General features: G+C 37.6%; 1 protein-coding gene across 6 annotated transcripts in view; it reads left to right on the top strand.

Moving 5' to 3' along the window:
• The window catches only part of MPP7 (MAGUK p55 scaffold protein 7), a 232,469-nt gene that overhangs the window by 193,650 nt on the left and 22,218 nt on the right, over nucleotides 1–16,601 (top strand). For all 6 annotated transcript variants that reach the window (XM_074405162.1, XM_074405158.1, XM_074405161.1 and 3 more), the window contains 2 exons: nucleotides 3,903–4,073; nucleotides 15,416–15,496. In XM_074405162.1, coding sequence (XP_074261263.1) covers nucleotides 3,903–4,073; nucleotides 15,416–15,496 — 252 coding nt within the window. The remainder of the gene's footprint in view (nucleotides 1–3,902; nucleotides 4,074–15,415; nucleotides 15,497–16,601) is intronic.

Raw genomic sequence — 16,601 nt, 5'->3', positions numbered from 1 at the left:
ACCTCTTAGAATTTTAACTCTTAGAAAATGCCAAATGTGTCATGCTTTCGTCATTGAAATTTACATGAAGTAGATGAAACAGGAATGATCATAGAGGTTTTTTGCTACCTTTTAAAATTACTTCCATTCAGTAAACATTTATCAAGCACTTGTTCTGTAGCAAGCCTTGTGCAACTGACATCACCAAACCATCTGTGTGACATGGTATCCATCTTTGACGCTCATGCAACATCACTTTAGGAGATCTGATTAACTTCTCTCTTTTTCTCACTAACTCTTCATTGTTTAGGATGAAAGTAAAAACTTGGCTGGGTGCAGTGGCTCACGTCTATAATCCCAACACTTTGGGAGGCCGAGGTGGGTGGATGTCCTGAGGTCAGGAGTTCGAGACCAGCCTGGCCAACATGTCTCTACTAAAAATACAAAAATTAGCCAGGCATGGTGGCAGATGCCTGTAGTCCCTCAGGAGGCTGAGGCATGAGAATCACTTGAACCCAGGAGGCGGAGGTTGCAGTGAGCCAAGATGGCACCACTGCACTCCAGCCTGAGCTACAGAAGTGAAACCCTGTCTTAAAAAAAAAGAAAGAAAGAAATTAAAAACTTGAGGGAATTGTAAAGACTAAATTTGGTAAGCACATTGAAATTCAAGATTAAGCTGAGATTTGCTCCTCAGAAATTTGTCAGGTTATTACTTTGGGATGTTATTTCTCATGGATGAAACATTTATGTTCTTGTTATATCCATTCCTGTGCCAAAAGTTTGTAGACTTGACGGCAAGCCTCCCTCCATAGAAGGAATAATTGTAAAGGCTACCTGCTTATCCTGTAATTGCCTGTGATGAGGCAAGAGCTGTGAGATCATGAAATCAGAATGCTGTGAAATACCCGCATTCTAACTTGTTGTTAGAATAGCTCATGTATCATCTTTGTGCTGCACCAGAAGGCCTGCTATACTGGGCTCCAGTCTGGGCCAGCATGCACCAGTGACAAGAGTAGGTGCTGGGGCGGTTTGCGATAACTAAATTCTGCAATTACGAAGAAACTGTCTGAAAACCACTGTGCCAAAGCACGAGGAGTAGTTGTGAGGACTTTGGCTACTTCTGGTGTGGTGTGTGATGGCTGTGACAGGGAGGTGGCTGGGTTTGGTGGCTCATGCCTACAATCCCAGCACTTTGGGAGGCTCAGGTAGGTGGATCACTTTTGCTCAGTGGTTCAAGGCCAGCATGGGTAACATGGTGAAACCTTATCTCTGCCACAAAAAAGTTTAGCCAGCCATGGTGGTGCATGTCTGTGGTTCCAGCTACTCAGGAGGCTGAGGTGGGAAGATGGCTTGACCCCAGGAGGCAGAGGTTGCAGAGAGCTGAGATTGCACCACTGCACTCTAGCCTGGGCAACAGAGCCAAACCCTGTCTCAAAAAAAACAAACAAACAAAAAACAAAAAACGGGTCCCCTTTTCTGGGTTCTACGAAGCTTTCCTTATAACCTACAAAACAAGATGAACAAAGAATAATAGACAATTTTTTCTCTGACTCTTTACATAGAAGTTTGAATCCTCTCTGCACATATGATGTTAGAATTCCACCTCTTTTTCTCATCTGAGGGCCAGAGGGATGCATTTACCTTCTAGCTTCCCAGCTTCCCTCGGATGCCATCTCTGTCTTATAGGAAACCCATGTGTTTATGACTTATCCTGTTCTCTTCTCCTCTTTACTTTTTTAAAGGAACTTTAGAGCAACTGTTTCAGATCCTTTATAAATAACCTTTTCTCTCAACCCAAATATCTTCTCAAAATCAGAGTGACTCTTAGAGGGCCACAGAAGCATGTTATCAGATGAACTTTAGTCACTCTGTCCTTAATATCTTGATTGATTTTTATTAAACTCTGAATCCATAAGGTGAGTCAGATAAAGCCATTTTTAGCCATTGGTAATTGTTTTATATTTTCTTTATTTTGAATCCTGTTAATTTCTTAAACCCAATGGTAACAATTATTCATTTCTTTTATGTAGTCATCCCATGGTACCCATGGGAGATTGGTTCCAAGACCCCCTTGGTTACCAAAATCTGCAGATGCTCAAGCCCCTGTTATGTAGTATTTGCATGTAACCTACGCACATCCTCCTGTATACTTTAAATCATCTCTAGATTACTCATAATACCTAATACAACGTAAATGCTATGTAAATTGTTGTTATACTCTATTGTTTAGGGAATAATGATGAGAGAAAAAGTCTCAATACAGATGCAGTAACACTCAGTACATGTTCAATACAGATGCAGTGAAAAAAATTTCATTCCATAATTGGTTAAATCTACATGGATGGAAGCCACAGATTCAGACAGCTGACTATATTCCCTAAAATCCACACAAATGAGTTATTACGTTTTTTTCATTTTGTTTCAAAATATTTGTTTATAAAAAATTTTACTTATTGAAGTGAATGAATATTCTTTTTGAGGAGAATGTATTTTTATACCTTCAAAACGTACTTGCATTTTATTTTGAACTATGTAACTGATATATGTGTGTGTGTGTGTGTGTGTGTGTGTGTGTGTATGGGTGTATGGGTTTTGGGGTATTTAAAATTAAAAAAATATTTTTTGAGATAGAATCTTACTTTGTCACCTAGGCTGGAGTGCAGTGGTGCAATCTGTGATCTCAGCTCACTGCAACCTCTGTCTTCCAAGTTCAAGCGATTCTCCTGCCTCAGCCTCCTGAGTAGCTGGGGTTATAGATGTGCACCACCATGCTTAGCTAAGTTTTTTTGTATTTTTAGTACAGATGGGGTTTCTGCCCTAGCTGGTCTTGAACTCCTGGGCTCGAGCAATCTGCCCTCTTTGGCCTCCCAAAGTGCTGGGATTACAGGCATGAGCCACTGCACCTGACCCTATTTCTTAATTTTGTGTATGTCACATTGTGAAAGCATAGCATCTCCATTAGAGGAGAGAACCTGAGACTTGATCATTTATTCCATCCGCTGGAGTCCAGTTAAAGTTAAATGACTTGCTGAATACCAACTAATTGTTGACCAAGTGAGCCTGGTTCTGTCTGCCTGACTGATGCATAGTCATACACTATATGCTCCCTAATTTAGTTTTCTTTTTATTTAACAATAGATGCCATCTGTGCTATGGTACGTTGTTAGATTATGCTTAGAAAGTAGTATAAAGTTTGTTAATGTTTATGAATGAGAAAACTTGTTGGTTACACTTTAAATGTGTTTTTAACTTTTTCATATCAAATGTGTTTACCAATCAGTTCATGATAAATTATGATTTCTGGCTTATTTTGCTTTGTTAAACAGCTACTTTACTCATTAATGTTTTTCAACAAAGCTCTCTATTGTTTAAATCAAATTTTACATTATTATAACTACATGAATAAATGCTAGTTAATTCTAAGTTATTGTTTTAATAAAAATGTATACTATTAATTTTTTCTCACTGAATGCACTTATAACAATATTATGATCAATAGTCTGTGCACAGTGGCTCATGCCTGTAATCCCAACACTTTAGGAAACTAAAGTAGGGGGATTGCTTGAGGCCAGAAGTTCAAGACCAGCCTGGGAAACATAGCAAGACCCTGTCTTTACAAAATATTTTAAAAATTAGCCGGGCATGGTGGTGCGTGCCTGTAGTCCCAGCTGCCTGGGAGGCTGAGGCGGGAGGATTGCTTGAGCCCAGGAGTTCAATACTGCAGTGTGCTCTGCTGGTACCATTGCTCTCCAGGTTGGGCAACAGAGTGAGACCTTGTCTCTGAAACATTTGGGTTTTAACATTAAAAAATACAATATTATGGTAAATAAAATCCAACTCAACTCTGAGGGTTTATTTTTGTTTCTTGAGGGTTTCTTTTTTGGTTCATCTTACTAAAAATATATTTATTTTAATATTTGCAGCTGGTTTTAGAAGAAGTTTTCGTCTTAGTAGAAAAGATAAGAAAACAAATAAATCCATGTATGAATGCAAGAAGAGTGATCAGTACGACACAGCTGACGTACCCACGTACGAAGAAGTGACACCGTATCGGCGACAAACGAATGAGAAATACAGACTCGTTGTCTTGGTTGGTAAGTGTTTGTTTCTGTGTATAATTCTGAGGAACTAAGTCAGGTAGTAAGAATTTAACTTCAAAGTGAATCATACTTGACGTTTTCAAGCTAAAAATCTTCTCCTCTTGAACACCTTTTATCTGGTCTCTGAAACAAAATCCTTAGTTTTTTGTACTTAATTGACTTGCAGAGACTTTTAAGACATCTCTGAAGAACGGTACTCTTGCTTTACTGGAACCTTTGTAAAGTGGGGATAGCAAACACTGTTGTAATATATGAATCATACATCAGGGCAATTAAATAATAGAAATGAGTATCTTTGAACACAATACAAGTTTGTTTCAAAGCATTTTGAGGCAGTAGCATGGTACAAACTTCAGATAGCATTCAAATCTTCAGTGAAATAAAGTATTACAGCAGAGTTCTAGAATATTTCAACCTAGAGAGTCAGCACACTTGCTTTAAAGTTGATAATTGGCCGGGTGCCATGGTTCTCACTTGTCATCCCAGCACTTTGGGTGGCCGAAGCAGGAGGATCACTTGAGGTCAGGAGTTTGAGACCAGCCTGGCCAACATGGTGAAATCCCATCTCTACAAAAATACAAAAATTACCTGGGTGTGGTGGCACAGGTCTGTAGTCCCAGCTATTCAGGAGGCTGAGCCAGGAGAATCATTTGAACCTGGGAGGTGGAGGTTGCAGTGGGCCGAGATCACACCACTGCATTCCAGCCTGGGTGACAGAGTGAGATTCTGTCTCATAAAAAAAAAAAAAAAAAAAAAAAAAAAAAAAAGTAGTTAATAAATGAATGTGGATATTTTCACAAATATTGTTTGGTTTGACTCAGATTACCTTTTGAGGCAAAATATGCTTCCAGAATTATGTATCACCACATTCCATTGTCAGCCAAAAATCTTAGAATGACCTGATTTTTCTGTATTATCAAATGCTATATGGTTTTTATTCTTGTATTTAATGTTCAAGAAATAATAATAGACCAGGTTGCTACCATGGCAAAAATACAACAATGAAAGACTTTGAGCTTTGATCAAAAGTAATTTTCTGTTCATTTTGAAAACGTGCTATTCTTAAGCCTCATTTTAGCCACCAAAACATCTCAATGGCAGTTTCTGTTAAATTTTCTTCTGCATTTCAAAGTATGTTGAAACCAAATGTCAGGCTTTTAGTACATTTTCCTACATGACAAGTTTTGTCTTCAGTGAAACCCAACTTTTTGAAAAGTAAAGTAATAAAGTCAAAATAATGTGTGGGTGGGTGAGGGAGGGAATGGGGAGAACACTTGGGTGTTAAAAAGCAACGAAAACGTTTGTCATGGTTTAAGCCAAAACAAGAGCAAAAATTCATCTTGTGGATATTCAGACAATTTGTGACTTGTTCTGTCTGGCTAGAGGTACAAGAGGAAACTTATAATAAATCTTTCTGTATATTTCACATTTTTAGCTTGAGCATTTCAGTACTATTCTCCCCTCCTTTGTGCTGAATCTTACATACTGCTCAAATTCTGCTTGTAGAGATAATTTGAATAAATAGGCATTTATTATAAGACTGTCATTATTTTTCCATAAAACCGTGGCACAACACAAAGCCTCCCACATAAAGCAAAGCAAAAAGTAAGTGCTGGAAACTAAATGTGAATGTTAGTGTGTTTATTAAAATTCTCATGTCTTTTGTTGCGCTTTGATTGAAGGCTTGTAGGAATTAGAATTGGCTCTGGAGGATTTTATATAGATAACTGTAAAACCAAAGTCATAATGAAATTCATGAGAATGTGATGGATTTAAAATTATAACCCTTGTATGTAAAAGGTAAATGTGATCTTTACTGGAATCACAGTTAGCTTTTTTATGCCGTTGGTCAATCTTAAATATTTATTTTCAGACTTCTTTTCTGGGCATAAATCACAAATCTGGTCATTCAACTGAGTTTTATGGTGTACCAGCTATGCCAGGCACTGTTCTGAGCACAGAAACATTTTTTGCCCTTGTGCCATTTACATTCTAGTTGGAGAAGATGGACCAAAAACGTATTTATAATAAATTAAAAATACATAATAAAAATCACTTGTGTAGTTGTTAGAGGGCAATAAGTCTATGGGAGAAAGTAAAAGTGGAGCAGGAAAAGGGGAATGGAGCGTTGGGGACATGGACAGGATACGTTTTGAATTGGGAACATGGTGGCTCCATTAGCAAACCTTGAACTAAGGCAGTTCCCCATACCCCCATCTACTTAGCTAAGGAACCCTCAGGGATGATTTTATTTTGACTGCTTAATTTTATTGCACTCATCATAGTTTTCAAGTAGAGTGAGATGAGTATTTTAGTCAGTCAAAATAAGTGTAGGGTAAATAGCTGCCTGGAAAAAATGGTGCTCTTTCAATAAGCTTCCTGTTCCTTTTTTCTTCTTTTCTTTTCTTTCTTTCTCTCTTTCTTTTTTCTATGCTTCCCTACCCTTCCCCTCTTTCTCTCCCTCTTCCTCCCTCCTTTGTTCTTCTCTCTCCTTCTTTCTCTCTTTCTCCCTCCATCCTTCCCTCCCTTCCTTCCCTTCCCTTCCTCCCTCCCTCCTCCCTCCTTCCTTCCTTCCTCTTTCTTTCTCTCTTTTTTACTTTCTTTCTCTTTCTCTCTCTCACACAAATTGATGCTTTATTAATAACACTTTTTGCCTATTACAAAAGCATAGAAGAAAGGAAATCTGAACCCAAGTCAGGGATTGTTACAAACTTCTAAGTTGCTATACTTTTTATATAGTTTGATTTCAAGTGAACTTTAGTTTTATAGACAGATTTATCACTCAAACATAAAAATCCAGATCATAATATGATAATTCTAAGATTATGGGACAAACATAATAGCATATTTGTTTTCATCTTATGCTTAGAACAACAAAATAGTGGTGCTACAATGTGATAAGTAGATATCTGTTTATACCTGGTGTCTGATGCCAAAATACCTAAAGATTTCATTGGACTCATAAGTGTTTTTTTTTTTTTTTTTTTTTTTTTCAGTTAACAAAAAGCAGTTTGGATATTTGTTACAGACTTCAGTAATTCTGATATTTTTCTCAGGATAGTAAGAGTAAGAAATCTAGCCAATACCATAAAAATGTTTGGGGGGAATATGGAAGGAACTTTCCTGTGAAGCAGTACAGATACACCAGAAGTACAGCAGACAGTAAAAGCTGTCTCCATTCAGTACTTTCTACGTGATAGGACATTTTAATGTTTGTGCCAATATGTACAAAAATCAGTAGCAAAAGTGGATAGTAGTTGGTCAGAACAACGCATGTCTCTCCAATATCTAATTTAATATTTGACATTAATTCAAATATTAGACATAAATTCAAATAAGAATTGGTTTTACCATTAATGCATTATGACTGTTACATGAATATGTAGTGTGTTAAAACTAATTTGGTAAATCTCCACCTACCTATATCTCTTTTTTTGTAAAGATTTTTTTTCTAACATATCATGAGCATTCATCTTCAGCAGATTGTCTTTTCATGTGTAAGGTACCACCTATCCATATTTAAATTATTAAGACCCATCTGATAGTCATCAGCCTTAAAAATTATACCTAAATTTTATGTTGCGCATTTAGAATAAAAATTATTTTATGCTTATTGTTTTTTTTTGTTTTTTTTTTTTTGTTTTTTTTTTTGTTTTTTTTTGAGATGGAGTCTTACTCTGTCGCCCAGGCTAGAGTGCAGTGGCATGATCTTGGCTCACTGCAACCTCCACCTCCTGGATTTGAGCCATTCTCCTACTGGGATTACAGGCACCCACCACCACACCTGACTAATGTTTTCATTTCTAGTAGAGATGCAGTTTCACCATGTTGGCCAGGCTGTTCTAGAACTTATGACCTCAGGTGATGGCCCGCCTCAGCCTCCTTGAATCCTAGGTTTATGGCCAGCCATATGCTTATTCTTTGTGACTGTCATTTAAAATATACATATATAACATTTCATTGACTTCAGTAATTGTTTTCACAATAGTAATACATATTGCTGTTCAAGTAAATGTTTATTCATTCGCTCAGAATGTGCACTAATTTGTGAATAAGTAAAGAGTTGACAGTTCAAAATACCTAAATTTATACCTAAAATTTAGCCACACTTGAGAGCATGGCCATTAACAGGGTTGTTTTTTTTTTCTTTTTTAAGATGCATATAAGAACATCATATCTGATATTTTAAATCATTCTTTCAGTGCACGTATGATTTTGGGTGCTCTTCTATGCACTGATATTATTCCTCAAATCTTTTTCTACTTACTTCGCTTGTTTTATTTTTTTGTTTGTTTTTGTTTTGTTTTTTAGAGAGGGTCTTGCTATGTTGTCCAGGCTGGTCTCAAATTCCTGGCCTCAAGTGATCTTCCTGTCCCAGCCTCCCAACTAACTGGGATGCCAGGTTCAAACCGAGGCACCTGGCTTGTTTTTTTGTTTTTGTTGTTGTTGTTGTATGTGTCTGTATCAGATTAAAAAAGTAGATTATTTGGGAGGACCATATGTACAGAATAAAAAACTTGTATGCATCAACTATGAATTAATTTTGAAAGTATACTGTGCTAGCATTCTAATAAAAATATACTTTTGGTTTTTGATACATGAACATTTGTTACAAATCATAAACACTTAAACATATTGTGGAATAAAAAGAAAATGTGAAACAGAAGAATGAAAATACATCTCATAATTACATTACATGAAATGAAGCAATAATGTCAACCAATTTCAGGATCATTTGGGGAAAAGGTGTCATATATATCTACATTCTTATGTGTAAATTAAAGCTGAAAATTTGCATATAGGGTTTTTTTAACCTTTTTTTTAAATAAACATAAACGGATCTTTGCATGCAGTTAACAGTGACTGTTTTCTTAAATGTAAAATCTTAAATAGAAACTTTATTAACATTTTATTGACACCTTAAGTGGGCTATTTTTTTGGATTAAATGAAAGAACCTTTTTATAAAATCGTGCACCACATTTGCCTACTTTCAATAAGGAGTTACTAATTAAAGGCATAAAAAGGAATTTTAAATTGTATTATGCTTTTCTAATTATTTTAATTATCCAATTGACACACATTTTTCCCAAGACCTTCACCTACTACAAATTGATACATACAGTTTTATTCTTCCTTTTCAACATGGTTTTATGAATTCTTGTGAAATGTTTTTTAAATGAAGCAGGTAAAAGCTTATTTATATTTCTGGTTTGGCTATAAACATTATTTTATTTTCAAAGCTAGGAGTCACACCAACTTCAGTTCACTGCTTGAATTGCAGATCAGTAAGCTCCAAAATCATTTTTAATATGCTTTTTTGGCTTTTACTTACATATATCATCCTCGTGTTTGATTTTCCTTCATCCTGAATTGAGAATCCTAACAGATATGCCCAGTGTCTATGGCCCAGGCCTGGTATACACATCACCCTCATTCAGTTTATGTTAGATTTCTCAGAGATTCTATACAGAGTGACTTTTGAAATCACCAGATTTGATTTCTGTCACTTTTTGTAGCCTACATCTCTGCCTATTCCAGGAGCATAATTACTCATCATGAAGTGTGGATAGCATGGACTGGGGGTAAGAGAGTCTGTGAAGTTCCAGTTCACAGCCATAAACAGACAGCAGAGCAACAGCTACTCGAGTTCATGTTTTGTCGGCATTCTTTGGATAAGATCATAGGTAGAGTGGAAAGAATGCAGACTTTTGAGTTAGACAGACAGGCTTTTGAACACCAGCTAAGGCACATGCCAGATGTGTGACCTCTGGGAAATTACCTCACCTTTCATTGTCTCAGTGTTCTCATCTGTAAAATGAGGATAATGATACCTTTCTTGCAGGGATGTTTTGAGGATGAGTAACAGTGTATGGAAACCATGTCACACAAGTTTGTCATGTAAAAGGAACTCACTATGTCATCATCATAATTATGCCACAACCTATCATCTGTGATTTAAAGATGGGCTGTTGAGATTCTCTTCTCTTCTTCACTTTATCATTAGCAAGCTCAGTTGAAAATGAACGACAGAGTAATCTACTTATATATGCACATGTAAGTGTATTTCACCAATTGTGATAAAAATTTCTATATCAAAGGGAAAAATGAATCTATTCTGTTGCAGAGGTATATGAATAAACCTAACTCAGTTTGCATCCCTAAATTGCTTCCAATGCAAAATAGGCTTCCAGTGCAAACCAGCCAACTAAAAATTTGAATTTAAGCCTAACCCTAGAAGGAGGATACAGGTCAGGATGGTGCCTCCAAGCTGTGGTCTTTTAAAGTCAAGGGGAGACTCTAGAACATCTCCAGTGGAGATGGCAGAATGGATCCAAGGGCCTGACTAAGAAAATGCTGTTTGTAGGCCTACTGGACAATTTTGCAGTAAGAATGATTGAAATTATGTCTCTACTTATAATGTTTCTTGGGAGAATACTTCTACCTTTGAAGACAATGACCTAGAATAACCTAATTTAGGGAGAATTTTCCAAATAAAGTCATTGGCCTTCTAATGTTCTTGACACCCTACATAAGTGTATGCTACACAAGTGTGAGGTGAAGAGAGCTTGCTTGTAAGGGTTAGATTATAAAGTTATCACAGAGAGCCAAAATCGAATATAGTCCAAATTTAAGAATATCACATTTTAGATGGTATTTTTCCCACTAATTCAAATATACCTAATTTATTTTCCTAAAGAGTTATTATTATTATTTTTTTGTAATTAGGTAAGATTTTTAAGAATAAGAAAAAATGCTAGAATCTCACTTGACAAAGTATCTCATTCTCTAGGAATCACTCCAGAGCTGAGACCTCCTAAGGAAATGGTGAATTCACATCCCTTCCTGTAGTTCTAAGTGTCTTGAGGGTCATGCCAGGCTGGGACACTTCATTTGTGTTTTATAATAGTGTTTTGGTATGTTTACTTCTCTCTCTCTGTGCGTGTAAGCATATATAATTGGGTTTACATCATTTGTACCTAGAAGGTACCTTCATTGCAATACCACTTGTTTTTCCTTGCATTTTCTCTATTTATTTTAAAAAGTGAGTTTTGCAACTTACTCTGAATACTTTTTGAACCTTTAAGGTAGATAAATATGCAAGCCCCTCTGTGGTGCCGGGCTTATCATAGACAACCAGTAACTGTGTATCCCTTTCACCCTCCCCCTTAGCACTCTCATCTGTCACTGAAATCTTAGGTTTTACTTCAATGTGAATACATTCACGATGGAATCCTAGCCCTGTCCTCTCTGTTACGTTGCAGCTCTTGTCTGAGTTTAGGGAGCAAGATTTTCTTCCCATAAACTCACTGTACCTAGAGTGAATTCATCACCTTCCATTTTATTTTAAGATAAAGAGCCAAGTTTAAATGTGAATTCCAGCAACTTCTATTGGTGAACTTGAGCACATTATCTAATCATGTCTATGTGTTCTAGGGGCAAATACTTTCCAACTTTCTCTCACACTCCTTTGGTTCATTCAACAAAGTTTCACCTCCATAATAGTGTCATTATTGAATATAATTTAAATAAATAATCTAACTAGGGCCTTCAATTTGCCAGCTAGGGAAGCAGTTGTTAAACAAAGCAGAAGGCATTCCTGTTTTCACAGAACTCAGTCTGTTGGACGATCAAGACAAGGAAACAGGCAGGTACAGTAGAGTGTGTTAATTCCTTTGAAGTGCGAGTACAAGAAACATGAACTCAGGGACCTAATCCAAAGAATATCAGAGAATATTTCCGTAAGGTGTGTCTGAGCTGAATTGTAAACAACAAGCAAGACTTAGTCAGGTGAGAAGACAGGGGTATGCGTGAAAGAGCAAGTAGCATGTGATGAAGACCCAACACACCGAGAGAAGCGGCCGCGTGTCAGGAAGCAGGAGAAATCTCATGTAGTTGCAACATGCGATGCCAGAAAGGATTGGGAAGAATTAAGATGAGAGATTAAAGTGTAACTTGCATCATGCAATCTATATAACCCTGTAAAAGAATTTACACTTAACTGTGGCTGCAGGAGAGGACAAGTGGGAGGTGCCGGTGAGAAGTTATGGAACGATAAGCCAGGATGGTAGAAAGAAGAGTGAACTACTGTGTGTGTGGGTTTTCTGCACTTTGTAGTTCAGGTGTGGGTATGGAGAGGGGCCGATGGGTTGATCTTAGATGGGAGGTTTCCTTGGCATGTGATAGGGTTTGGATCTCTGTCCCCATCGAAATTTCATGTTGAAATGTAATCCCCAGGGTTGGAGGTGGGGTCTGCCACCCTTTGGCAGTTGATTCTAGGGATATACAAGAGAGAACTGACAAGGAGGCTTCCAGGTGTGAATAGAGAAGAGCCTGGAGAAACATTGAAATTGCCATCATGAGCATCTAAGAAATCCAGCTGATAAGGAAAACAAAAATAATTGCTGGAGCACACGAAGGTTCTGGTTTATGTGTGGCAACCAGGAATGCATGGTATTACTGCTGTCCAGGGGCTGCATGAGTTTTCTGCACTCATTAGCTCCTCTGTGGGTATGGAGAGAGACCATTGGGTTGGTTTTAGATGGAGGTATCATTGGCAAGTGTGATAAAGGACAAGTGTAAGAGAGATGAAGACAGTAACAAAATCGTAGAAGTGAAGGGCTGTGAGATTAGAAAGTAGAGAAATAAAGGCACTGTGACCATGGGTGAGGGAGGAATTAACTGAGTGAGCAGTCTAAGAAGATCAGAGAATGATGTCATGCTGGAGAATGTGGATTTAATATTTTCATAGTAAATCAGCTCCTAGTGATGGCAAAGGCCAGGTATGCCATGTCATGGTTGAAGTGAAGTAGAGAGGGAGGTCACTAGAGATCAGGAAGTCAACGGCTGCAATTGGAAGCAATTTCTCTGTGGATATTGATGTCACCCAAGATGATAGCAGGAATTGAGGTGCAGGGAATGACAAGAGTCAGGTGCTGAAGTCACAGAAAGTAGTTTTCACAGGGGCAAGACTGCCCACTGGGGCACATTATGGACATTGTGAGGGCACTTTTTTATGTCAAAATGGCTGCTGGGTAGAGGGATGTAGGCTTGGCCTTTCTATAAAACAAAGATCTGACTGCATCCCACAAGACTTCCGTGTGCTGTGCTAGACAGTCAAGGACTGAGTTGATGACTCAGCATGTGGTGGGGTTTCTAGAAAAGTGAACTGTCTTCGGGAACACTGAAGCACTGTCTCATCCCACATACTATTCTTTCTTTTTTGAGACGGAGTCTCTCTCTGCCTTCCAGCCTGGAGTGCAGTGGTGCAATCTTGGGTCACTGCAACCTCCACCTTCTGGGTTCAAGCAATTTTCCTGCCTCAGCCTCCTGAGTAGCTGGGACTACAGGTGCCCATCACCACCTCTGGCTAATTTTTATATTTTTAGTAGAGACAAGGTTTCACCATGTTGGCCAGGCTGGGTCCAAAACTCCTGACCTGAAGTGATACCTGCCCACCTTGGCCTCCCAAAGTATTGGGATTACAGGCATGAGCCATGGCACTGGGCCCCATTACTCTTGGGTAAGCCCAAGTCATTTGTATTATTTTCTTCACTTCAATAGCCTTGACATGTTATCTTAGGTTGTTTCCTTCTCTTTATCATATTCAAGGAACTCTGATTTGTGGTTTATATCCAAACTCTATTTCTTATTCCTGGATTTACATGTACCTCTGGGCTTTTGTTTTCCTGTTCTTTCTTGTGCACCATAGCTCCTGATCATTTAAATCCAAACTTATTTATTATAAGTAGGTGCAGATATCTGACTTGGTTAGGTTTTCTGCTGTAGTCATGTCAAGCATTTACATATTGAAATATATATTGCTTTATTATAAATTATTTTTCTCTCTTTCATGTATTATTTTTAGTTAGGGCAATGTATTAATTTGGAAGGGGGAATTATAAGTTATATTAGCAATTAATTCCATTTCAGGATGTAAATGGGATATTATGGCATATTTATTATAAGAGGGAGAATTGAGAGTTGCCATCTTACAGAACAAGGGAAAGTTGCCAGAGAATTGGTGTTAGACAGGAGTGTAGAGAAAGGTTGAAGGTGGTCATGAACAACCACCTGGGGACAAATGCTTTTATAGAAGGATCAGGGACCTAGAAATGGTATTAGAGCAAGAACGGCACAGTCACTAACTTCCCCGTCTTTGTCTTTGCCCATCCTTTTCCCTCCACCTGGGATGCCCACCCTACTTCTCTTTACACCTGCATGTGCTCCATTGTATGGTGTAAAACCTTATTCTTTCAAAGCCTCCTGTGACCTCCTCAGGGTGGAAGAAGACATAGGCAAGGCAGTGAACAGTCAAGTACCTGGATGCTGTGCTAGGCACTGTGCATGAGCTCTCTCTCAGTTCTTATTCATTCCGCCCAAGAAGCAGAGGGAACGCGTACACTTTTAGAATGAAAATGAAATCTAATGACGCCCTGGCTTTCCCTTTCAGTGTCACCAGATGAGGGCATAGCACATGGAAAGAGATGGGACTCTACCTGAGGGCAGTGTGGTCCTGTAGCTTGTGTCACCCGCTGAACCACACCATGCTTACATGGACCCTGATGGCAGCATTGTGAGAAGCTTTTAGATGGAAAGCCACACTGGAAAGGGGAGACTTATGCCTGTCTAACTTTTGGTTTCAGACTCATGTTGGAAACTGCTCTTTGTTTTTTGTTTTTCTGACCCCAGACTCTTAGTTAACCAGTGAGTTTCTTTAAGATCAGAGTTCATTTATCATCTTTTGCTGTCCACAGAATCTACTGTATGCCTTGCTCCTTATAGGTGTTCAGTGTGTATACGTTGAGTTAAGTGTGTAAGGTCTATGCAAGTTTTCAAATGCTTAAGGAAGTCTATAGCGCAGGAAAAGGTCTCAGCACATGTAAATGTGGCTGATTGTTTTGCAGATGTAAAATGCAAAACTGAATTTGCATCCCAAATAAAGTCAGGGTGAAAGACTTTGTTTGATTAAGACCTAAAAACAATTAAAATGGACATTATCCCTATGTGGATTGTGCAATCTCATTTCCTTAGGTGCACATATACTTTAGGCTCTTGTGGGGAGCTTATTATTTGGTAATATTTAGATACTCTTGAATATATCTCATTTAAATATAAATCCTTTTTAAGGAAAAGGTGAGGATTTCAATTGGAAAAAGTAAAAAAGCAACAAAAGAAATCTAGGGTTTTCTTGTCTCCAAGTTACTGGAAATAATCTCTTCACTTAGAATACAAAGCTGGATCCATGTTTTCAATCTGTCTTAGAGATTCATGTTAGTGACAGAAATGTTTTTGTGGTGTTTTGTTTGATAATGAAGTTCCGTTACTCTGTTTTCAGGTCCTGTGGGAGTAGGGCTGAATGAACTGAAACGAAAGCTGCTGATCAGTGACACCCAGCACTATGGCGTGACAGTGCCCCGTGAGTTCTGCGCTAGTGTTCCCATGACTACACACGATAATTTTTAGAATTTTTTAAAATTATTTTTATAATTATTGTGGGTACATAGTAAGTGTATATATTTATGGGGTATATGAGATGTTTGATATGGGCATGAAATGCTGAAATAAGCACATCATGGAGAATGCAGTATCCATCCCCTCAAGCATTTATCTTTTGAGTTACAAACAATCCAGTTACACTCAATATCTTAAAAAATATACAATTAAGTTGTTATTGACTATAGTAACCCTGTTGTGCTATCAAATAGCAGATCTCCTTCATTCTTTGTAACTGTTTTCTTTTCGTGTTCGTTAATAATAACGAATGGGTAATACTTTCCAAGCACTGTTCTGAGCACTCACTCATCTAGACCTCCTAGCTACCCGAAGAAGAATACAGCGACATTATCCCCATGTTACAGAGGAGGAAACCAAGGCAAAAGTGGTTAAAAATGTGCCCTAAATTACACAGATTTTCGGCAGAATATTTATTAATCACAGCGTCCCTACTCTTAGGCTTGTATGGTGAATTTTAGTACATATATGACATCAAATTACTACTTACAAATTTTCTTCTAAATAAAAGTCTAACAATTCTGTTTTCTAAAATAAGTGCTAATGTTTTCCAGAGTTTTTCAGCAGCTTTAAGATTAGAAGAATCAAATGATAGAGAGCTGAAGGAGACTTATTATAATATAAATCTTTCTTAATTACCTTTTATATGTAGTAAATAGCAGATAGTGTTAAATGGGCTTTTCGTGGCTGTATAGTTTAAATATGGTATGTTTCTTTTCAGTACACAGAATTAGATTTATTTTTATAAAACTGGTTTTCATAGGCATTTTTACAAATAAAATGTGATGCTTGAAACATTTTGATCTGCAGAATAAATGCCATTTGACTACTTAATATGTTGATATTAGAAAGCTGTCTAAAAGCCTAAATTGAAATGTTGGCTTTTTCAAGTGGTTTTAGTACTGTTTTAAAAATTTTGCTTGTATATTGCCCTTAGCGACGTTCTCTAGTTTTGGAAGAGTTCAGCTTCATTTTAAAATTATAGTTTTCTATGACCTCAACTTCCTTCT

This window comes from Saimiri boliviensis, chromosome 8 (genome assembly GCF_048565385.1).
Source record: "Saimiri boliviensis isolate mSaiBol1 chromosome 8, mSaiBol1.pri, whole genome shotgun sequence".
Taxonomy (NCBI): domain Eukaryota; kingdom Metazoa; phylum Chordata; class Mammalia; order Primates; family Cebidae; genus Saimiri; species Saimiri boliviensis.
The sequence above is the reverse complement of the archived record's forward strand: the minus strand, read 5'-3'. Positions and strand labels throughout refer to the sequence as shown.